The 25974-nt window shown below is 32.8% G+C and overlaps 1 protein-coding gene across 1 annotated transcript in view; it reads left to right on the plus strand.

Annotated features, from left to right (window-relative positions):
• EYS (eyes shut homolog) overlaps nt 1-25974 on the plus strand; it is a 1513100-nt gene that overhangs the window by 915471 nt on the left and 571655 nt on the right. The window contains exons 24-25 of the mRNA XM_072832461.1: nt 15317-15507; nt 20399-20490. Of these exons, the coding sequence (XP_072688562.1) occupies nt 15317-15507; nt 20399-20490 (283 nt within the window). The remainder of the gene's footprint in view (nt 1-15316; nt 15508-20398; nt 20491-25974) is intronic.

Consider the following 25974-nt stretch of genomic DNA (forward strand, 5'->3'; position numbering starts at 1 on the left):
AAAAGCTGTTTCCCCATGTACTTCGTAAGCCACATAGAATTGATATTTTTACATATGGCTTTTAATTATGAACAATTTCAGTTTTGTTCATAAGGACAAAAAATTGTCTCAGTATCATTTTGAAATATTTGCTTTCTCTCTCTTGCTTCCAAGGACATCTATTTTGTTCCTTGATGTTTTCAGACCAAAAAAATAAAAAAGGTAATACTTACTTGTTCTTGATTCCTTTAGTTTTTGAATGACTTAAGGCAAATTTTCTCCTTCATGTTAATTTTCCTTAGGAGACTCTGACAGTTCTTAACTTTTTGTACTTCCATTACTGTACAATATCTTCCTCATATTTTAGAACTTAGAATATGGTGAATATATCCCCATAGCATACTTTTCCCCCTATGTAAACATATCTATCTTTCCCCCAAACATTTCTTTTCTTTTCTCTTTTTTTAAAGATTTTATTTATTTATTCATGAGAGACACAGAGAGGCAGAGGCACAGGCGGAGGGAGAAACAGGCTCCCTGCAAGGATCCCAAGGTGGGACTCCATCCCAGGACTCTGGGATCATGACCTGAACTCAAGGCAGATACTCAACCACTAAGCCACCCAGATGCCCCTCTCCCAACATTCCTATTGTTTACTAAAATATAAGGAAATTACTCCTGCAGCAAAGTTACGAAGTTTGGAAAGGCAGTCTTTTCATGCGCTTAAGATTTGGTTTGTCACTATAAATGGCAGAGATGAGTCAAGTGCACTACTTTTATATTTACTATGATTTCAGATATAAGTATTACATCATCTTATTTGTGTTCTGCATTTTTTTTTTCCTTTTGTCTTTTTTCCCTTGGCTATGTTTTGATTGCAGGAGCTTTTCATCGAGTCTTTGCTCTAAAATTATAAGTTATCTGCTGTTTCTGTTTCTTCAGTGTTAGTCATTAAATTTTCATCATGCATATGTACAATGTGTAAATTTTATCAGTATTTATTCGATATTCCTACCAAATACAAGGATCTTTGAACACTGTTTCTCGTCTCTGCCCTTCTCTTTATCTAAGATTGTTTTCCATTTTTAACTCCATATTATTTATACCAGAAATCAATTATTATATGTTTAGTCTTATCTATAAATCTTGTATTCCTTTGTTCAGGTTGCTTTATTTTGCAAACTTTTCATATAATTCTTCAATATTGCTTTTCCATATTTTTTTCTTCTCTACTTTTGAATTCTAGATGAGTACATATTAGATTCTTCCCTCTTTCTAACATGTTTCTTAACCTTGTTTTCATACTTTTTATCTAGTGTTTGCTGCACTCTGGATATTTATTCATATCTACATTTCAGTAGATTAATGATCTTTAAAGCTGTGTTTTCCACTGAGTTTTTGTTTCAGATATTTTATTTTTCATTTCTACAAGTTTTATTTGATTCCTTTTCAAATATTCTTGGTCCTATGTAATAGTTTTTCATTCTTTACATTTTTTATTCAATCTCTTACTTTTTAAACATGGAGCAAAACTATTTTATATTCTACATCAGATTATTTCATTAGCTGAAGTATATATGTTTTTTATATTCTTGCTGATAGTTTTTTGTTCATGGTGCTTTGTTTTTTTTTTTTTGGATGTTTGACAATTCTTTGAAAGCACCTTGCCTTGGAGTTTTATTGATAGGAATTCTTAGAATTCTGGTTTTAAAATGTGTTATTCTACTTAGGTTTTGTGATTTTATTTTTCTGCCAAATGCTTGAATACTGCGAACTGTGTATCACTTAAATAAATTCTAGATTTGAGGTCTTCCTAAATTAATATGAATGCATATGCATTAAATTAATACATCTAGAATGCACTTTATATATTAGCAAATTCATTCTATAAACATACAGGAGGACTAGATTTTGGTTATAAATGCTCAGGATTTTTTTTTGCTTTTTTCCCAGCACTATGGCCAAACAGTCATTTCTTTACCAACTTCTTATATATATGGCAGGTTTATTTATATCTCCCTTTTGGAGTTTAGTTTATGTAGGGATTTCTTATTTGACTCCTAATCTTGAATGGGACCTACACTCTTCTTTCCTATCATGTGCCTCATCAAAACAGAAGTTTTCAGACTTCTACAAGGTCAGCCTTGTAGGAATATAACTTCATTGCACTTCCATTTGTATAGTTTTCAACTTCCATATCTAGATTGGCCTCTGCTCAATATTGCATTTTAAAGTGCTTATTAAAATGTTTAGCCACTATATTTTATCTGTTTATATTTTTCTGTTTTATCAGGTAAATATAGCCCTACATTCTCATAGAATGGAAGGAAATGGAATCTGATTATTCAATTATGACACTTTCTTGTTGGAATTAGCAAATATCTAGCAACTCTGGGAAATCACTGGTCTCACTTTTTGCTACATCCACAGTGACACTACTTTTATAATAAACCAAATTAGTTCTAATTTGTATTTTTATATTATAAACCAAATTATGCATCTAATTGAATAATTCCCACTTTTCTAGAAATTCCAAAAATTGAAAGACTCCTAAGTATCAGGTCTAAGGTTTCCCATCGGATTTACAATATTAGATGAAGCCTTGGTAGTAGAGTCTTGAATATAAGGATCACCTGTGGACAGCATTAGCTTAAGTAACATTTGTAGATGTAGACTGAATGTAATAAAATGTGCCATCATATATAGTACTTCTCTATAAGAAGGGCAGATTCTACAGGTCTATGATTTCTTGATAAACTTACAGTTTCAACAAAGACCAGAACTGTAATATAATCCTGATAGAGTGAGGCAGAGTTCACATGTATTTTGGGTAGTCCTTTATTTTTTTTTAAAGATTTTATTTATTTATTCATAGAGACCCAGAGAGAGACAGAGATCAGAGACACAGACAGAGGGAGAAGCAGGCTCCATACAGGGAGCCCGACGTGGGACTCGATCCCGGGTCTCCAGGATCACACCCTGGGCTGCAGGCAGCGCTAAACTGCCACGCCATCAAGGCTGCCCAGGGGTGGTTATTTATTTATTTATTTATTTATTTATTTATTTATTTATTTAGGGTAGTCCTTTAAAAACAAGAGTTTATTAACTAAGCTTAGAAGTAATTCTGTAGGAACATAAAGAATTCTGTGGACTTTCTAACTGAAAACTGTAGATTAACAAAAACTAGCAGTCCAGTTAAAGATGATTAAACTTATAAATTTACCTGCATTTCCTCCTGAAATCCTACAAATAATAAGAAATATATATATATATATATATAAATCCACTAAGACAAAGATATAATAGTAGAAGAGAAAACAGACATAAAAATTTGGAAGCTGAGAAACAATTGGACAAATGATAACAGACTAAACAGACCTGAGAATTGGAAACTAAAATTGGCAGTCGGAAATATAGAGAGCATGGTGATTGATAGCATAGAATCTATAAAAGCCTCAGGAAATGGCAAGACTAGATGATGGGAAGTGTGAGCAAAAGTGGAGTAAAAATCCCACTAGTTAAGTGTTTTAGAGTTGATACATTTTTTACCAAACCACCTATGTGCTGACATAATCAGCAGTCCTTGAATGAAATCCGACTAATTTTTAACCTTAATATGTCAGGTTATCCTGCATAGCCCACTGAGCTCACTGAGATGTACAAGGACATCCAGATGACAAGAAGCTTCAAATCTTTACAAGATATTTTCCCAAGGAAATTCATATCTTTCATTTCTCACTTTTTTATTGCAGTTTGTTCTCTAAGCTTTATATCACTCAAATTAACACATCTTTATAACAACTTTGGAATTAAAAGAATGCATTTTGCATTATAGAATGTGTCCTCAGAGCTGTGAAGTGGAAGTTTTTTTTTTTTTTAATAGTAGGAAAAATAAAAATATAAAACTGATTATTGCAGCTTGGAGACATTCTAAGAATTGACAGATTTTAAAGTCTTTTTTTTTTTTTAAGATTTTATTTATTTATTCATGACAGACACAGAGAAAGAGAGAGAGGCAGAGACAGGCAGACGGAGAAGCAGGCTCCATGCAGGGAGCCTGATGTGGGACTCTATCCCAGGTCTCCAGGATCACGCCCTGGGCGGAAGGTGGCGCCAAACCACTGGGCCATCAGGGCTGCCCAGATTTTAAAGTCTTATCAATATGCTTATTAGAATTTTTCATCTATATATGTGTATATATACATATAATTTTTTTACATATAATTTTTAATTGTTTATCTATTGTTTTTAAGTAGGTTCCATGCCCAGCATGGAGTACAACACAGGGCTTGAACTTACTATTTATCTCGAGATCAAGACCTGAGCTGAGATCAAGAGTCAGACACTCAATCAACTGAGCCAGTCAGGTGCCCCAACCATTAAAATTGTTCTTAACTAGATGAACTTTCAGTAATATAATGTGTTTCTACTAGACCACTGGAATTTTCATATGTAACAGTTTCAAAATGGGTCTAAGGAAAACAAATTCTGTATTTAATGTGTTTGTTCCTCAGCTTTCCATTAATGCCATTCCCAGGATGGTTACAACCCCCACCCACTCTTCCTTCTTTATCCTGATTTTTCTGGCCCTTACCTCCATTCTGGGAATGTCACTTTTTTGACTTGTAACCTTCCCCACTGTACTCTCATAACAAAAAAAGATATCATCTCTTTTTTCTTTTCATCATACTTCATTCCAAAAGGACTAGAAATGGCTTAAAAATGCCACATAGTACAAATAACTGAGGAAACATGATGTACTTTATGCCTTGACTCATTTTAATGATGAACCTACATGTTGATAAAAGTCATACTAAAGTGTCAGTGGCAAGTAGGCCTTTTAGAGTTTTCTAAAAGTAGATGTTTTCAAAATAAATCCTCTAACCTGTCACACCTGAGGGAAGATGTTTTTATGCAAGAACCATTCTCATCAGGGACATTTAGGTGGGTCAGCGGATGAGTTTGAGCATCTGCCTTTGGCTCAGGGCATGATCCCCGGTCCTGGGATCGAGTCCTGCATTGGCTCCTGCAGGGGGCCTGCTTCTTCCTCTGCCTATGTCTCTGCCTTGCTCTCTGTATCTCTCATAAGTAAATAAAATCTTTAAAAACAAAACAAAACATTCCCATTCAGTGCAAAGTAAAGACTGCTGTGTGTGTATGTGTGTGTGTGTGTGTGTACATCAGGGAGGGGGAATTTTCTCCTACCCTTCTTGATTCTTTTGGCTAGTCTAACAATTAAGTTGATATAAGACAGATTAACAAGAGAAAAAAAAAAAATTTAATCCATACGTACAGCAATCTCATAAATATGAAATCCCAGAAGTGATCAAAGCAGTATATTTATATACCTTTTAGACAAACAATAAATTTGCACTGACAAGACAAAGAAACTTAGGCTTGGGTACTAATAAGTAAAGAAACTGAACAGTTTTATTTCCATAGGCCTCTTGGCCCTGATTTTTCTGCCTTTGGTATTAAGGATGTCTCTCTACCTCCTTGTACAGGGAAGTTACCTTTAACATGGGAAATTTATTTCCTACTCTCAGTGGGAGAAGATGGTCAGAGTGTCTTTTTGTACTAGCTGTTTCTCTAATAACTTTAATTCAAAATAATCAATATGCCACTTCGGCATATTTTTGAGAAGCCTGCCCTGAGCTCCATATATACATATATGTGTGTGTATAAAACCATATTATCTATATATTCCTTAACTTGCGTGGTCTCCCTTTTGTCCTTGTATCTATGTCCCACAGTTTTGAGGAACATGATTTTTCATTTGTATTCTTCCCTGTAGCCAGCTGCTGGTTAATAGCAGAAATCATTCTTGAACCTCTAACAATGTTGAAAGAGCAGCTGAAGAGTTGGAAATTAAATTTAATTAAAACTGATTGCTAGGAACAAGGTGAGATATGGATAATCACTATTAACACCTTTATTTATCCTCTTATCTATCAGTAAAGTCTGAGCATCGAAAAGAATTAAACCTGATAATTGCCAAGACAGCTTGAGGGGGAAAATTAGACTATAGGCATCATTGAAGTAATATGATAGATTGTAAAATAAAGTACATGAAAAAAGAATATTTGATGAGTAAATATTAAGTATTTATGATTCTATTTTAATTACATATGAGTGAAGAATTAACTATTTAATTCCTTATGCATTGAGCAAATATTGTACTTTTGAAATGCTGCCCCAAATAAGCAGCAGTCTATCTAGAAAATTAAAAAGAGGTTTCAAAGTTTTATTAATTATAATGTAAGTTACTCATTTGGTTATGTTGCATAAAGGAGAGTACTGGTAATAGCTTTTGTGTTTTATTTTACTGGAAATTAATAAAAAACACATATCAGCAATTAGTTTTTAGAACTTGTTAAATTGATACTTTATTCCCAGATGTATTATGGGCAACCATTATAGTCTAAATCTGATAGCTTCTGATAAATATACAATGTGACGTGCCTGCTTATTTTTATCCATACTTAGAGCCCTAGGCTCTATTATGATGATGTACGTTGGCAGATAAAAATTACTTTTTTTTTATTTTAAAGATTTTATTTATTATTTTAGAGAGAGAGAGTGCAAACAGGGGAAGGGGCAGAGGGAGAGAGAGAAAGAGAAAATCTCGAGAGACTCCACACTGAGCACAGAGCCCCTGTGGGGTTTGATCTCATGATCCTGAGATCATGAGCTGAGCTGACACCAAGAGTCAGACACTTAATGAACCACCCAGGCACCCCAAAGTTACTTATTCAACATAAATACTTATATGTTTATAAAGTTGTTAGTACTAATCTTCTATATAGAAAAAGTAATTTGTCAGAATCATAAGAAAAAGTAAATACAAAGTCATCTCAATATTGAAGCAATAAATCCATCCTAAATTTGCATGAGAGTCTTTCAGGAGACTGCTAGAGCCCTAGAGCAACAGAAAAATCCTGAGTCATTCCTTTTGTTTTCTCTGTAAATTGGTTGATCAAAGGAATGAAAAGTTTAAGTGATAACAAAGGTTTCCCAGTGCTACCACATTCTTATCTCTCTGTGGAATGGTATTTTCCTCATCAAATTATGTTTTAAGTAGTGGGTAGATTTCAAATAAAATAGGAATACTTATAAACCCCATATGCATGGGCAGCCCTGGTGGTGCAGTGGTTTAGCGCCACCTGCAGCCTGGGGTGTGATTCTGGAGACCTGGAATCGAGTCCCATGTTGGGCTTCCTGCGTGGAGCCTGCTTCTCCCTCTGCCTGTGTCTCTGCCTCTCTCTCTCTGTCTCTCATGAGTAAATAAATTAATCTTAAAAAAAAACCAACATATGCCTATAATATTCCTTAAACACTAAACAGGAGAAGGAAAAATTATACATCATCTCGAAGATTAAATGTAACTCAATTTCAGGGTAGATTTATTAATTAAATATTTATTGCAAAGCAACTAAGAGCTCAATAATGATTTTCTATCTATCTATCTATCCATCTATCTATCTATCATCTATCTATCTTTTTTTTTTTTTTTTTTTGAGGAAGGATCTTAAGCAGGCTCTATGCCCAGCATGGAGCCCAAGGGAGCACCATCTCAAAACCCTGAGATCGTGTGATCTAAGCCAAAATCAGGAGTCAGACACTTAACCAACCGAGCCACCCAGGCACCCCTATAAATTATTTTTAAAAAGCAATACTCAAAAACTGGATTATAAGCACTTTGGAGCCCACTGGGGCACTCTTTGTACATTTAGTGATGCTAATCATTACACTACATTACACTAGTCTCTCACATTACAGAGAATGTATGAATTCAGTGTAAAGATCCACACTGGACCTATTATAAATGAACTTTTTTTTTTAAAGAATCGAAATACTGTATGTTTAAAATAATTGATAAGCAGCCTTGTTCACACAGAATAAAATTGGTTAGAGAACATGTGCTTTGATGAAAGAAGCCAATTTCTGAGAGATCTACTACTTTGATCAAATTACCTTCCCTAAGCTTCAGTTTCTTAGATAAACTGGCCTGTAAGAACATTAGCCTTTCATGTTTCCCTGGTCAAGATGAGAATCAAATTAGATGATGCATATAAAGGTGCTATGTGAAGAATAAAGTATAATATGCATTCTCATTAGTAGTCAAAGTTGCATGTTTAGTTTTATTCACATTTTTTACTATCATAAAAATAGGTAAGAAAAAAAAAAAAAAACAAAAAAAAAAGAAAAAAAAAATAGGTAAGAATGTGAGCTGCTCCTATTATTATGGGAATAGTGGGCACTTAAGGATCTCACAACAGCTCCACTACATAAACACCTTGGAATACTTAGGGTTCTACCCAGAACTGTATAATGTGGCAATACCCTATGCTTCAGACCTTCCTAAATATATACCTGAGAAAAATATAGAGCATAAACATGGAATACCTATTTTAAAAATAAGTTTTAGGGGCAGCCCTGGTGGCTCATTAGTGCCGCCTTCAACCCAGGGCCTGATCCTGGAGACCTGGGATCGAGTTCCATGTCGGGCTCCCTGCATGGAGCCTTCTTCTCCCTCCACCTGTATCTCTGCCTCTTTCTCTCTGTGGGTGTGTCTCTCATAAATAAATAAATAAATAAATAAATAAATAAATAAATAAAGTCTTTAAAAATATAATAAAAATAAGTTTTAGTTACAAAACCTTTGTGTTTCGAGGCTTCTTTCACATATACAGTAGTAGTATTCTGTTATAGGTAGTCTGACTTTCTGTGGTTTCAGTTACCTGTGATCAACTGTGGCCTGGACACAGATAATCCTCCTTCTAAGGTACTGTCAGAAGACCAGTAGTAGCCAAACACTGTATCACAGTTCCTCTGTCATTTACCCCACTTCATTCCATCAGGTAGGCATTTTATCATTTCACATCATCACAAGAAGGAGGCGTACAGTACAATAAGATGTAAATGTAGGTTCAGTACTATCTTTAGTTTCAGGCATCCACTAGCGGTTTTGAACATATCCTCCACAGATAAGGGGGGACTGCTGTACAGACTAGAGCAAATTCTTTATGAAGCAATTCCATATATATTATAATGCAACAACTTTGTTATTATCATTGCATTGATAAACTAAGAGACTCAAAGAGGTTGAACTATTTCTCTAAGATTCTATGCTTTTAAGTGATAAAGCACATAATTTAGCCCAAGAATCCCAACTACAATTAGATTTGTTGTAACTACCATTTCAGAATAGGTACCACCTAAATTAATGGGTAAAGATGGGGAAGTAGAGAAGTGAAGTGGCTTCTCTAAGGTAACACACAGTAAGTGACCAAAATAAAACTATAAAACACCTTGCAAGTCACTACTTGCCTGCTACAGCATTCTGATTCCTAATCAGTACATTAAATGAAATCCTTTATAATTGCTTGAAGATGTTTTATAATTCTTAGTTTATAGTTTGAGTTACATTTGGGGTGGCAAGTAAACAAAAACACTGCCAAAATTAGAAATTGAAATTCATGTTGCCCAATTTGTTTAATGAAGCTAAGTAAAACTTAAGTATGAAAATCAGAAAGGGTACCATGAAAAATGAAATTTTAAAAGCATTCTCCATCATGAGCTTAGATGAAATGTCCTAAACATGAATTCTTGCAAATGAAATTCATGTATGTACACACATCATAAGCAAATGAAATTTATTTTGGGGAAAAATAGAAGTTAGTATTAGACTATCAAAGCTATAATTATAAGCATGTCAATAAGTGAAAAACTGATAAATTAAGTCCTGCTAAAAATTTCAGACAAGTACAGAATAGAAGGAAAATTCCTTAACGAGTTAAAAGATACCACTTACTAAAGAGCAAAACGTTACATTCAAAGCGGAAAGCATAAAAATCTTCCCTGAAAAAAAGAATCTCATTAACATTACTTCAGTCTAGTGTTTTTTTCTGATAGTCTTGGCACTGTATAAACTAATAAGATAGTTTAAGAATTATGAGCAAAAGAATGAAAAATTTCATTACTCACAAATGACACAGTATTACAAAAACGGGAGTTCAATGAAGCTGCTCAATATACAGGTCAATTACATTTCAATATGACAACATAATTAAATATATAATGTTACATTTAAAATAGCAACAAATTAAAAAATAAAATAAAATAAAATAACAACAAATTCATAAGATTTTTAGAAGTTAATCTAAGAAAATACGCACATGATCTTTATGAAGAAAAGTTATATTAAAAATGTTTTAGATTACCTTGTAAAATGAAAACATACCATGCCCATCTTATGAAGATAAGGTATCACAAATATATAAATTAGTTACAGTTTTTTTTCTATAAGATCATGGAATTCAAATCAATTACCAATATAAATTTTTATATAATTTATTTAATAGGACATTTGCACATGTAACTGGTTCTATTTATATCAAATGGCACAAGACAAGCAATATGCATCACAATCCTGAGGAAGGGTAAGGCTTGTCCTTTCAAAATCAAGACATCATAAATCTATACTAATTAAGTAAGCATTTGATTGGCTTGAGGTTGACAATCTGTCCAATGGAAAAGGATAATGATCTTGGAAACAGAACCCATGTACAGGAAGGATGACACATGACAGGACTGGTAATGCTGATGAGTACGGGAAGGTTGGCTACTCTATAGTTATCCTAGAGTGATTGGTATTCCATATTAAAAAGCAAAAAGGGTAAAAATGTTTGGAAAGATTCTATACGGAGTAAATATTAAGTAATTCTATCATAGGCGATTAGCAAAAACAAATGATTTAAGCAAGAGAGTGGCATGATTTGATTTGTATTTTAAGAGTTACTTCCAGTCCTTAGAGGTGGCTGTATATGGAATTTTCTCTAATGGTAATCTTTTTCTAATTGCTGGTGAAAGGAAAATATAGTGATTATAGTTGTGCTTCCTTTCAAAAAGATTGTTAATTGCTTTCAGAAAAAAATTTATTCAACTACTTGACTAGCTCTCTCTCAGCTTTCTTTGCAATCATCTGTTTTCTTAAAATCTGCCTCTATAGCTCACATTTATCATACATTTCCTTTGGCTTAATCTTAACTGAATATTCTTTTCCTTCCTTAATCTTAAACTGAATATTCTGGCTTTTCATGTCAGTATTGTTTTGTAAACTTTTTTTTTTGCATCATACGATTAATACTTGCTCTATAAATTATGTCATTGACTTACAGTCCATGGACTAATCAATCTGTGAAAATCCATGAAAGAAACAGAGATTTCATGATTTATTTTGAAATATGCTTATTTCCTACAAAAGTATTCTCAAGTGGCATGAATCTTTAAATTGCCAGGAAAAAAAAAAACAGCATTTAAAAAAGTATATGTATTTAACAAAACCTGGCACATAGTGTATAAATGTTAATTTTCTTCCTTGCTCCTGCTTTATTAGTCGATACTGAGCTAATTGAGATGAATTTAAATGGATTGTATAAAGTTGGATTTTAAGGTGAATGAAATACAATTTGTAGAACATGGAAGTATAAAGAATTAAACATGTAGAGTATTTTGTAGTGATAAAATCCAAGTTCTTTCTAGAAATAATACAAATGAAGAAAACAAAGTCACAGAGAGTTTCTGTAGCTAATACATGGTTGCTGATCCGATTACTAGTAGAACAAAGCATCAAGACTCAATGTTACTTAATAAACACTCCATTATATCTTCCTGTATGTATTATATTTAAGTGTTAAACGCAGTCTTTTATCACATTAGTATTTCTCTATTTTAATGGAAAATTTTGCATATACACACATATCACTAATGTTCACTATTATTTTCTAAATATTACTTCCAGGATGCATGAAATAAAAAGCCATTTTGCATTTTAGTTGTGAAGTATTTAAAATTTAGCTGGTAATACATATTCCAGAAAGCAATACATTATCACTCTTTCTTTGAACAATTATTCATGGATTGCACTGGTATTAACAATAATTTATTGGAAGTAGGGTTAAATAATACATGTCCTTTATTTAAACTATTCAGTCATTATAGAGTCATTACCTTGTAGATAAGCCTTACCTTGTAGATAAGCTTGGTATTCAATTTTTCCAAAAGATTCCAGTTTTCACATTTAACCTTACGTATAGAACACTAACAATGAAAAAGAGTCTGTTACTTAAAATCTATTTAGTATTTTGTGATCTACTAACCAAGAAACAAACAAACAAACAAAAAGTCTCAGGCTGAGAATCCTGTACTTTTAAGAATTACACATTTTATTAAAAGGAAAATATGCTGCTGGAGTAATTGTTTATAACTTATCAAAGAATTGGATATTATACACAAGAGTTTTATTTTATTCTAACTTAAATGTTCATATATGCCTCAGACTCTGCATTATTATATTCTCCTAAGATCTTCTAATCTATTTAAAACCCTCCTTTGTACAGTAGGGGAGGGGAGGGTTATTGACTTCTTATTTTTCACTAAAATTGCTTTAAAATTTACTTTACCTTCATGTAGTGAGAATGGTTGTGGGTCAGTATGCACTGGAAAATAAAATAATTAGGTGTCAAAAAATTTTTGGCAACTCTCCACCTAGCAACAATTAAATTTTAAATATGTTTTGTGTATGGCTAGAATCATCCTTGTACTCTGTATGTGCTATTGGAAATGAAGGCAAGAACTATCATCTCAGAAGGGAGCAGCAGACACAGGAAATTGGAAGTTCTAGCTTGGACATGTAATAGAGTACTTTGAGTCTTTGAATCTGACAGTCAGCTATTATTAGCCAGGAAATATGGCATGAATCTGGGGAAATACTGGGATTAGATTTTTAGTATTCTTCCAAGCAGAATACAAATTTTGTTCACTATGAATTCCTCCCCACAGGTTTCAATAGAAATTTACTCCACCCTCCACAGTAGAATCAGTGACCAGTTCTAGCCAGTTAACTGCTAGGAAAGGTTCATTCTATACTTGGGAAAATTCTTCCTTTCTTGAAAACATAGGAAACTGAGCGATTGGACACAAATGTGGAAGTATGTCATTTAAACTACCACTGCCCACCATATTAGAATCAGAAGAAGACAAGGCTGCTTAGAAATTCCCATGTGAATAGCAGAATGGAGGGACAGAGCAAATCTAGGTCTCCTCTGAGGAATGAACTGAGCTTTTTAGAGTCCATCTGAAAGCCCACCTTATTCTTGAAGTTGCTTTTACTTAAGCCATTGAATTTCTTTATTTCTGAAGCTACCTTGAATTGGGCTTTCTGGTTATATGTCCCAAAAGCATACAAACTCACTCAAAGGTATAATTATAATGTGAGGATATACAATTCAGATAGATTCTTCTTTTTGAAAAAATGAAAACTGAAAGGCAGGAACTTATTTAATTGTAGATAATGAAAAATGTGTTGCATTATTATTTTACTCTAGTACATCATTACTGGAAATAGCCTCTACACTTACTCTTGCTTCATAAAACTTCATTGCTTACTGTCACCACTCTTTTTATTTGATTGTCTTTGCTAAAAATGTAAAATAAAATCTGTATTCATGCATGTGAATAGGAAACACTAGAAATATGGTCAAATTACTATGGCTTTATGTAAAATATTTCATGATTTTCTTTATCCAAACAAAACACAATTCAATTTTCTCAATACTTTTAAACAAAAGTTATAGTTTTTATAAGAGATAGTATGGTTTCACAAGCTTGAGAAAACCAAGCACTTGGCACAGAATGATGAACCAAACATATATGGCTCTTGACCTCATATACCTTACAAATGGGTGCATGTGTAGGTTTTCATGTAAAGCACTAGTCACATAAAACAACTTAAGTTTTAAAAAATTAGTCCATAAAAAGACAAAACAATGAAATTAAAATTTTTGAGTTTGCTATTGTCATTTGGATTGTATCTTTCCAAAATCCTTAAAAATAAATAGTAGTTTCTTCCTTTCACCAATGTTGGGTCTATTCATGTAATACTAGTTTTCGTCTGAAAATAGTTCATGCTCTTTGACATTTTGAACTTTAAATCAAATGGCTATTTGTCTCCATTCCCAATTCATTCAAATAAGTGGCTGAAACCTTTTAAAATTACTTAATATGTGAAACTTTATTGCACTATGCAGGCAGCATCATTATTAAACTCTATAATGAACAAATATCTGTTTATTTCACATAACAATTGAAGTAGTTAAGATATCAAAATTAAATACACATTGATAATATTTTCCATCTTTGAGCCACCTTCACCAATGAATTTTTTTATTAAAAAAATCTCATATGCTTTTATGTCTACAAAGTACACTTTTCAGGAAGTATTTTGAAATTTCTTATTTCTAGTTGAAAGAAGAAATTCTTTGAAGTTTAGCTGATTATTTCGTTAGAGTGTTTTACAAGTTTGAATATATAACACAATATTTTGAAAACTTTGTTGAAAATTTAAAATAAAAAACACCACATAGGATATAAACTCTGTAGAAGATTTAAAGTACAGATTTTTAAAAGAGTGTTATCTTATGGTGGGCAGCAAACTAAAAGTTTCATGAATAATCATTTGTATTAATTGTAAAAGAATAAAACATTAGAAATTCTAAAGGGAGTTTGTGTATTTATCGCAAAAGGAGCAGAAGGGAAGAAGCGAAAGGAGATAACTCATATCTATTGTTACAGAAATATCGTAAAACAATCAGTCAACTTTTTAATCAAACAGAAGCAAATTTTAATAATGGAAAGTAACATTAAAGGAGTAAACTAACTAGGTATCATTAATCACCTATTTATAAATTTAAGAAATGTAAATTGTCCAGATATTTTACTCAAAGTGTCTATATTTCATTTCAAAGATTAAGGCTAATTAAAATAGAATCATTCAGAAGATGAGGAAAAAAAGAACAAGGGAGTGATCATTTTTAAGGAAGTTCAGTTAAAATAGTGTTGCTACAAAAAGATGACAATTCCTTTACTTCTCAATAATCTCTTATCAGCCTTCAAAAGCTACTCAATTAAATTAACAGTAATGACATAAATCATAATTTGGTACCAACATGTTATATATACAGTGAATAAGAACTTCTTTAGAAAATATTCCAATTTCTGTTGACCTGTAACATAAAGTATAGCTGAATGCACTGTTGAAGATTAATCATCTAGATACTCCTGCCTTCCAGTGAGATTTGATCACGAAGCCCCCAGTATATAGAAATTATGATAAAGCACTGTGACTATGGCAGAGGAAACTGGTACCCAGGCTTGTAGCAGGCAGAAAAGAGTCAAGTATGAGCCACTTCAGAAGATATTATGCTAATGTTAATGTGAACCCAAGTATTGAATATTCAACTCCAACCTAAATTGTATTTTCTTTCTGACTCCACAGATTTCAACTGTGCTTGTTATTATGGAGATTCATATCTAGAATTTCAGAAAGTGTTGTTAAATCCACAAAATAGCATATCACTAGAATTTCAGACCTTCAACTCCTATGGACTCCTGCTGTATCTCAAGCAAGACTCAGATTCAGTAGATGGGTTTTTAATTCAATTATTTATTGGAAATGGTACTTTACAGGTAAGTTACTACATTTATTTCATTTAAAGGAATTTTAGAAAGTTCTGATTCTTTAGTGGTTATTCTCAAAATTTTATCTTAAATATGTCTTTTATAACCACCAGTAGTCTGTGTGTTATGTTTTTGTAATTTTGTGTTCAATATTATATAACAAAATAGAGTATTTTAAATAGCTTTAATTCTCTGTTTTTAACCTTTTTTCCACTGTGGTGTTTCCAAGTATCCCAATGATAGAAATTGCCACCATTTTTTTATATCTTTAATGGAAGATGTGATCTGGGGAGCCCTAAAATTTTTTCAGACAATCCTTAAGGGAAAAACTACTTTCATAAAAATACTGTTATTTGCCTTTTTCACTCTTATTCTCATAAGTGGAGTTCTTCAGAGACTTCATGTCATGTGAGATGTCATCTTTCTGATCATTAATGTAATGTGTACTTACACATTTTTGTATTTTAAAAATGTCTGTTTTAAATTTTAACATTATGGGATTCCTGGGTGACTCAGTGGTTGAGTGTCTGCCTTTGGCTCAGGGCATGGTCCTGGAATTCCAGGATTGAGTCCCACATCAGGCTCCCCTCCTTGAGGCTCCTTCTTCTCCCTCTGCCTGTGTCTCTGCCTTTCTCTCTCTGTGTCTCTTATGAATAAATAAAATCTTTAAAAAATAAAAATAAATAAAATTTAGCATTATAATTATTGACAAACATAACCCAGTAAACAAAAACTCTTTGGGGTCCTCAGTAATTTTTAAGAGCACAAAGAGTTTCTGAGATCAAAAACTTTGAGATATGGATTTAACACACGGTAGTCTTTATAACAACCCTTTTTAAAAATCCAAGTTTGCTCTTCTTTCAACACCATTCTGCCTTAACAAATCAACTCCTATTCTTGTAAATACCCCGATTTAGGAAGTCATCAAACTCATCACTGCAGTAAGCCAATAAACTCAACATAGAGTAATATATGAAACATAATACTGTATTTTTATCTACCATTTCTTTTCTGATATGATTTAAATTTGTGAATTTCCCTGAAACAGTGAGTTATACCTTATAAATTAAATAAGCCATATTCCAGTTCGATTTTCTTTAAATGTTCATCTTTCTTAAGTAATATAAACTCATATATATTATTTAGTACAAAGTCTGATGCCATTAGTAAATATCAGCCAGATGCACCAATTAGTAGCAGTAGTATTTTTATTCATTCATGTATATGTTCACTCATTCATTGAACATTTATCTATTATCAATCATTTTGCCAGGTTCTGAGGATTCAGTGAAGAATTAAAACACTCTTTTTTTTCTTGTATAACTTCCAATTGATTATAGAGCAGGTAAAACAGGAGTAAGAAAATAGAATTATAAAATAAATAGAATACAGTAAGGAATCCTCAGAATCATTCTTACCCTTAAAGTTTGTTGATCTCTGCTCTATAGCATTTTCCTCAACTAAAGACCAAAATTTTCCATTAATCTTATAACAAGCAGAAAGAAATGTAGAGACCAAATGTAAAAAATTAAAAAACACACATAATATTGAACACTGGCCACACTCAAAATGTTTCCCTTCAGTACATTTTTCTGCCCTAGACTCAACTCCCATTAACTAAGTGTCTGTCTCAGCTAGAGAACATCACTGGGACATCTCCAAGAGACATTATGAGGAATTACCAGAGACTTAAGGGACTGTGGAAGAAAATATTTTATGAAACAATGAATCATTGGAGACTTCTTTCACTTTCAAATGAATGAAAATACTTTCATAATAGGTTGAATCAAGACATTGAGGAATTCTAAAACCACAATGGTTTAAAAAGACATGTAGAATTTCTTTTCTTTCACTATTATTTATATTCCCCAAATGAGTAAGAACATATGATGGGATGAGCACTGGGTGTTATTCTGTATGTTGGCAAATTGGACACCAATAAAAAATAAATTTATTATTAAAAAAAAAGAATTTCTTTTCTTTAGGTTTTATGACAAAGGATATATATTGATATGTCTGTAATAATTACTATCGTTTATTGAATTGAAATTCTATGTCAAAAAAATAAATAAATAAATAAATAAATAAATAAATAAATAAATAAATAAATGAAATTCTATGTCAGCCTCCATCTTGAGAAAATTCATTAAGATCATGGGCTCTAGAGCTAGACTCAGTTTGGAGCCCAGCTCTGCCACTTAGGAGCTTTGAGACCTTGCAAGTCACTTAAGCGCTTTGTGCTTAAATTTACTCACTTGTAAAATGAGGGTAATAAAGATTGCTGTGAGGTTCAAATTAGTAAATGAATAAATGTTGTGATGTAAATGTAATACGAGTAAATAAAGTACATGCATATAAACACGTAGAAAGATGTCTGGGACATATTAATCAAATGCGAAGTTTAGGTATTTTCTCTCTGCATCTCACAAAACTGCTTCTCACAGAGTTTTTGGTATTATACACGCTTTTGGAACTCTTTTAAGAAATGTAGATAAAGAATTTTTACTTTGTTGTGTAAAGCCAGAATTCTTGTTCTTTCTGCTCACATCGCTGCTTCCTTGGAATGATTTAAGGGAAATTTCAGTGTTATTCTATCTTCATGATTTTAAGATTTTCCTTGTTCCGCTATGATTTGTTGAGACTATGCTCCAATTTCTTCATCTATTTTTAAAGTATAATCATATGAGGAATGCATTTATGTTACAGTTTTCACAAAAAGACATATTTATGGTTGCACTTCCACAGTGATCATAATTAAGACCCATTCTAGAAATGCAGAGTTGTTAGTCAAATGTTTTTTTCTTTTTTTAGGAAATTTAAGTTTTAGGAAAGTTTAATAATATGAAACTTGATTTTTTAATTAAAATTTTTTTGAACCAGTTTTTAAAAACATTTTATTGGCTCTTTCTAATAACAAGGAATTAAGTACATAGATAATGTCCATTGTTGAAACTCAAACACCAGTCCCCAGACTTATTAGTTGTATTGCAAATCACTGTGCCTCCCTGGCGAGGGGCAAACCACTTCACCTCAGTTTCTACCTCTAAATAATGGAACTAATAAAAGAATAGTACCTACTTCTAGATTTTTGTTTGTTTTGTAAGGAAGCAATCAGTTGTTACTTACAAGGTGTTTTAATCATCTGTGATGCGAAGCAATCACTCAGTAAATAGTCACTATATATATGTAGTCTATATATCATAATATGTATATCATAAAGGAGCTATTTATAATAAAAGAAAAATTCAATTAAAAATAATAGAAATGCCCATTAAGTATTTTATATTTATTTGACTTTGACAGCTCTGAAGATAATAGGGAATTAACAAGACTTAGTAGTACCTGAATAAGCATTTTCTGATATATTTGAACAAATCAAGGAGACTAACCTTCTTACAGACATAAACAAACTCTCTGTTGGTCAGTACATTATTATTTAAGTTCAAATAACTATCTTCATTAACAATGTAGAACTTCGAATATTATATATAAGAAACAGCTAAATCAATATTTATGCTATTAAAAATATTAAATATTCTCTCTGGTCACATCAGTTGTATACTAGGTATAGAATAAGAACTTAATAAACACTGACTTTTACCTAGTTACACAGAGCTTGAAAAGAATGTATAGCCAAATGTTATGCAACTACTTTCCCTGCAAAGTTCATGTAGGTCGACTTGTTTTTGAAAATCTCAAAATGTGATTATGCTGTTTAACATTTTATATTTTATTATTAATATTTAAATATACTGTTAAACATATTTCTTAAAGTCAACTAATAGTAGATAATTTTGTAAAGGAAAAGAATCTTTTGCAATGGCCAAATATTGTAAATTTTAAATATATAGCATAATATTTATCTTTAGATTATATGTAGGAAATTTTAGATCTATCAATTTAAATATAGCTAGATGTAGGACACCCAAGTGACTCAGTTGGTTAAGCATCCAATTTGATTTTGGCTCTGGTCATGATCTCAGGGTTGTGAGATAGAGTCCCACGTTGGGCTCCATGCTGAATGTGGAGCCTGCTTAAGATTCTTTCTCTCCCTCTCCTGTCCCTGCCCTCCTCCTATTCTTCCTCTTAAAATATATATAGATACAGATATAGATATAGGTATATAGATATACAAACACATATATGGCTAGATGCACAGAAGTTATGAACCACGATGTAACTGTGTTTCTTTAACTTACATGTGTGTTATTGATTTCTTGCAGATATGATAAGTCCCTTTCTGGGAAAGAATAACTGTAATATAACTAATACACATGCAGGCATACGCTGTTTAGAGGGTGAATAGGCCACTGCAGCCCACCTGTGGAATTTCCAGGGGGTCCTGATCAAATGTACCTGTTATAGACATGATCTGCCCCCTTTTAAACTATTATTCAATTAGTAGTAATCTGACAAAGATCCACCCCCCAACAAGCCTCAGGAAGCTTAGAATGAATGGTTAATTTCCATAATCTTTAAAGTTCCCTTCCTTGAACACTAACATCACCCTCTAGATTGTATTCACTGGTCTTCACATTGCTCAATTGGTAATATCTAAGGAAATTTGCCAATAACAGTTGCTTTTGGCTAGCAGAAAAAGCTGCCTTCCTCACATATGTTCCCCAGAATACTGGTAAGAAACAAGCATAGTGTGTGTGTGTATGTGTGTATGCATACACATGTATGGTGCATGTATGTGTATCTGATACTTTAACATTTATCTGTTTGAATTCTAGCTTTTATTAGTTGTATACATTGCACTGTCACTTTTCTAAGTTTCAGACCCCTTGACTCCAAAGCAATATAAAAATTATTAGTAAATTCTAAGTCTGATACAAATATAAAGTGTTAATTTCATAGTGAAAAACTAAAGAAAACCTTTTCTTTTTTTTCTCTATAGTACTACTTTTTCTGTGCTGGTGAAGCAAAATTGAGAAGCATTAACACTACTATTAAAGTAGATGATGGACAGAAGTATACACTGCTTATCAGGTAATATACGCCTGTTTTCTTCTACATTTAAAAGAATTTCTTTAACACTTAAATTCCTCTGGATATTGTTTTTGCCTTTTATAAAGACAAGGTTATAGTGATTAGTATTCACATAAGCTTGTATGCAAATTAACGTTTAGCAAGTCATTCCGTCTTTTTTCTATGTCCTAAAATAGTACTGAGGAAAGAATGTTATAGGGGTTATATTATCAATGAAGTTATAGAAGCAGCTTTACAAAGAAGCCCTGAAAGTTTCATATTATTTTCAAATTAGAGAAATCATAAAAACAAATGAAATGATATTTCTTTTAGTAAGCAAACTTAAGCACATTAACTGTGGAGAATTTATAACATCCAGAAAAAAACATAAAGAAGAAAATTAAAATGATTCATTATACCACAGTCCAGATAGAAAAATGAACATGTATATTACTATATTCCCAAAAGCTGTGATTGAAGGTGACTCTATCCCCACACCTTCACCAACATCAGATATCATTTTGCCACTCTGGACAAGGGAAAATGATATTTTGCCTTAATTTTCCTTTGATGTATATAGTAAGGCTTAATTTTTAATATAGAATTAATGCCTTTATATTAGTATTTTGCTTCCCTACACTATTTTTTAATTAAATGGTGCTTTAAGATACTTAACCACAGTCCTAATCCAGTATATAGACTATAATAAGTTATTTGGTTGTAACAATATATTATTATTTAGTAATAATAATTATCTATTTAAAACAAATAAAGAGGAAAACAGGCCAAAACAGACTTGTAAAGAAGTTATTTGGAGATCTTACGGATATTCTACCTTCCTTCAGCCAGAACTTGCCAAATTCTATTCTCTAGAAGAATGTTTTTATGGAAAACTCACCTAAAAACAGTCTACTACTGACTAAATTAAGGAAAGGCTACATCGCACATACCTCCTTTGTTCAAAATGCACAAGAGCTTTTTAAGAGCCCTAAGATGCTATTTAATAAAGCCTCATTTTCTTCGCTTAACTCAAAATATGGGCACAGAATCCTTTAGTATATTTCTTTAGCATTTTAACCTTTTGAGTAACTAACATTGGGGGCAGTGCACTTTGGGAAATGCCATTTTAGCCAAGTTAACAATTTTCCTGGGCAGACACTACCATCATCTGAAGGTAAAGCAGGTGTATGAGTATTAGGGCAGCAGTAAAAATAAATTATGAAAGACTTATTTTGCCCCCTCAAAGAAAGACAGATAAGAAGTGATGTAAGAAACAAAATGGTACACAAGAAGAAACTTTCCTGGCCTATGATATGTTAAAAAAAAAGGGTTAAAAAAATCATTGAAAACACAGTAATCATACTTAAAGTTTATTAAACACCAATAATGTGTCAGGCAGTAATTGTATTACATATATGAATTTATTTATTGTTAAGGACAAGTATAATTATTACCTACATTTTACAAACTTAAACACAGATTAAATACAGAAAAGGACATAGTTAAAGAAATGGCACAATTGCAAGGCTGCTCCTATTCCAAACCTACGAATATGTTTTACGGCATAGACCTTATGACCCATGCTATAGAAACATAATATAATTTGATCTCTTAACCCTAAAAGAATTGCTGTATATTCAAGATAAGACAAAGATAAGAATTATAAATGACCTGCCCAATGAAAGACTTTCAGCTGTAAGAACAATGCTAATAGCACACATTAAACAACTACCATATGTCAGATGTTTTATAAGCAAGTAACTGTTTTAATCCTAGTAAGATTCATAAAGCCATTATATTGATTTGGTCAGGCTGCCATACCAAGTACCACAGATTGAGTTACTCAAGCAACAGAAATTTATTTTCTCACAATTCAGGAGGCTGGAAGTGTAAAATCAAGGTATCAGCAGGGTTGGTTCTTTTGAGACCCTCTCCTTCACTTATAGTTGGTTGTCTTATCCCTGTGTCTTCACATCGTATTTTTTGTGTGTGTGTATCTGTGTCCTAATTTCCTCTTCTTATAAAGATATCAGTCATGTTGGATTACAGCCCAACCTTATGATCTCATTTTTACTTACTTACCTCTTTAAAAACCTGTCTTCAAATATAGTCACATTCTGAAGCACCGGGGGTTGGAACTTCAACACAGGAAGTTTGCAGGGGACATAATTCAGTCCGTAACACTCATTTTTCACATTTGAAAGCTAAAGCTCAAGAAAATAGGCATCTTTCTCATTGTTAGTCAGTAGGAAATGTTAACAAAAAATTCAACCTAGTAAATTTGAAGGTCTGATTGACCTTATTAAATGATTCTTAATGAGGATAACATCCCATCTAGCAAGTAGAGGGGTTTTCTGCTGAGCTACACAAAACCAAAGTTTTTCAAGTCAGAGAGAGGGCATTAGAAAAAGGAGAATTTATTAGCAAGGAATACATTGTGTAGGCAAGGTTACCCTCCGAAGGAGAATAGAAAGTGTCTAACGGTAAATTTTCTTGTATTGACTATGTTGACTGGTCAAATGTCACATTCCTAGGGAGTTAAAACTGCAGTTACGTTAGGTGTTAACTCTTGCTTGCTGACTTGGCCTGAATGACTCTCTTTTGAACCTGTGGTTCTCTTTTTAACAGAAGCCAAGATTAAAACCACAATCTCTGCCCCCTGACCTGATCTTTTTTTTTTCTATTATAACGTGTCCGGTCTGTGTTTTAAGAGTGACAACATACTATTTAAAATCTTCTTTAAAGAAACATCAAATGTAAAACATTACAAAAACCCCAAGAGTACCTGTTTTTCACTAGTCTTATCACAGGTTACTTTAAGGATATTTAACAACTAAAAACTCACTTTCTTTTATGTTATATGACTTTTTTTTTTCTTTTTGCAATTTACATACTATTTGTTGCTTTAATTTTTTATCAACAAGTAGTTGATTGTATCTGGTCTAAATTCTCTAAATTTAGAAATTCTTTTTCAAAAGTTATTGGTTTATTTAAAGTAATGGGAAATTTATACAAATATACTCTCGTCTGTGATTATCATCTATAAAGAACAAGAGTGGGCCTCCATTAATTTTATTTTTTATACCTTTAAAATATACCTTTAGAGGTAAAAAGGAAAAATATATCTTCAATTTTAAATTTAAAGAATGCTGTCACCATATTTTTTTTTACCATTAACATACTCTTTTTTTTTAATTTTCATTTATTTATGATAGTCACAGAGAGAGAGAGAGAGGCAGAGACACAGGCAGAGGGAGAAGCAGGCTCCATGCACCGGGAGCCCGATGTGGGATTCGATTCCGGGTCTCCAGGATCGCGCCCTGGGCCTAAGGCAGGCGCCAAACCGCTGCGCCACCCAGGGATCCCAACATACTCTTTAAAGTAAAGCTAAATTGTATGCAAACATTTCATTCCTAGTTCTAACTTTTGTATCTCATTTCTGTTAATGACATTACCTTTAAATATGAATATAAGAAAAGCATTTTTCCTCACATGCTTTTATGGAACTGTAGGAAAAAGAGTAGCAAGGTTTCTCTCAGTCCACGATGAAGTGCTCTCAGAAAGAATGAAACAAATATCCTCCATGAAAAAGTAACACAGTTCATTATTTTAAGAATAAGGAAAAACAAGATATTCTGCAGAGCAGCATGGCCCCTTTAAAAAAGAAATGTGTGGGGCAGCCTGGGTGGCTCAGCAGTTTAGCGCCGCCTTCAGCCCGCCTTCAGCCCAGGTCGTGATCCTGGAGACCCGGGATCGAGTCCCACGTCGGGCTCCCTGCATGGAGCCTGCTTCTCCCTCTGCCTGTGTCTCTGCCCCTCTCTGTGTGTGTGTGTGTCTCACGAATAAATAAATAAATCTAAAAATAAATAAATAAATAAATAAATAAATAAATAAATAAATAAAAAAGAAATAAAAAAGAAATGTGTGATTGCATAGCTTAACAAAAGCAGGAAGGAAAATATGGAATGCTTAAGTTTGGTGAAATATACACTAGCAAATATTAAAAAGCACACATATTAGAAACCAGTTTGGTGAGAAATTAGCTAGAGCTGTTACTCATCTTTTAACGAAAGGAGGAAAAGTGAAAACAGAACCAGGCTGTGATGTTAGGCTGATGAACAGCAGCATGTAGTATATCAAAAGGAAAAACCAGCACAGATAGGTATACGTTTGCTACTCCACTGTTGAATGCCATAGGTGTATTTAAGCATGAGGTGCTGAGAGAACCTAAGATAGTGGTGCATATATTCTCAGGCAAATGCAAATCTGAGTGTGATGCTGCATTTCATCCATATCTGTTGGTATATTTATCATAATTATGCTTATATTTATATTAATTATGTTACATATCATGTGTTTGTATTATAAACATCATTGCATATATTACATGATCATACCGTCATTATGTATCATGATATATATTAATACCATATAGTTTTACAATAAAAGAACTTGTATTCAATATATAATGAGGATTTTTTTTTTTAACCTATTTAAAGTCTACTTAGGGGTTCCTGGATGGCTCAGTTGGTTAAGTGTCCGCCTTCAGCTCAGGTCATGATCCCAGGGTCCTGATACAGCCCCGCATAGCATTCTCTGCTCAGCTGGGAGTCCACATCTCCCTCTCCCTCTGCCCCTTTTCCTGGTTTGTGCACTCTCTTGCTCTATCTCAAATAAATAAATAACAATTTTAAAATAAAAATTAGAATAAAGAAAAGTCCTACTTAATATCTACCTTAGTTCTTGGGTCTCCTGGGTGACTCAGTTGGTTAACCCTCTGCCTTAGGCTTGGGTCATAATCCTCGGGTCCTGGGATCGAGCCCTGCAGTGGGGCTCCCTCCTAAGTGGGGAATCTGCTTCTTCCTCTCCCTCTCCTTCAGCCCCTCTCCCGGCTCTTGCTGTCTCTCTCACTCACTCTGAAATAGATAAATAAAATGTTTAAAAAAATAATCCACCTTTGTCTTGAAAGATGTAGGATTTGGAATTCAAAGACAGACATAAATTAGGCTCTTCTAACCTCCTCAAGTATGGGACTTTGAAGTGTTTTGTTTGTTTGTTTTGTTTTGTTTTGTTTTTTATGTGCCTACCAATTAAAAGTAAATCCCTGCCTTTAAAAAAAAAAAAAGGAAACAACAAAATCCTTTCATTTCCTTTCATAGTCATACACTTTTAGTGTACATCCTGAGTTGTAAGTAAATTACATAACTCTACCAGTTCTCCTGGAGATGTCTCATGGAGAATTTGTTGGTGTGGCACTTTGATTTTGGGTAGGCTGCTCCTATACTGACAAATGTACAGACCCAAATAAAACAGAACAAATGAGAACATCTTCAGGTACTCTTGAATTGCTTACCAGCTACTGTTTATGCTTAGTCATGTGGACATACAATAAATTATAGTGAGTTTTGAAAAAAAAAGCCTTAGTGGATATAAAAATTGTGAATGAAACTTAGGAAGACTGACATGTACCAATGAAACCCACACATTAACCAGTACTTTTTCAAT

This window comes from Canis lupus, chromosome 7, assembly GCF_048164855.1.
Source record: "Canis lupus baileyi chromosome 7, mCanLup2.hap1, whole genome shotgun sequence".
Taxonomy (NCBI): domain Eukaryota; kingdom Metazoa; phylum Chordata; class Mammalia; order Carnivora; family Canidae; genus Canis; species Canis lupus.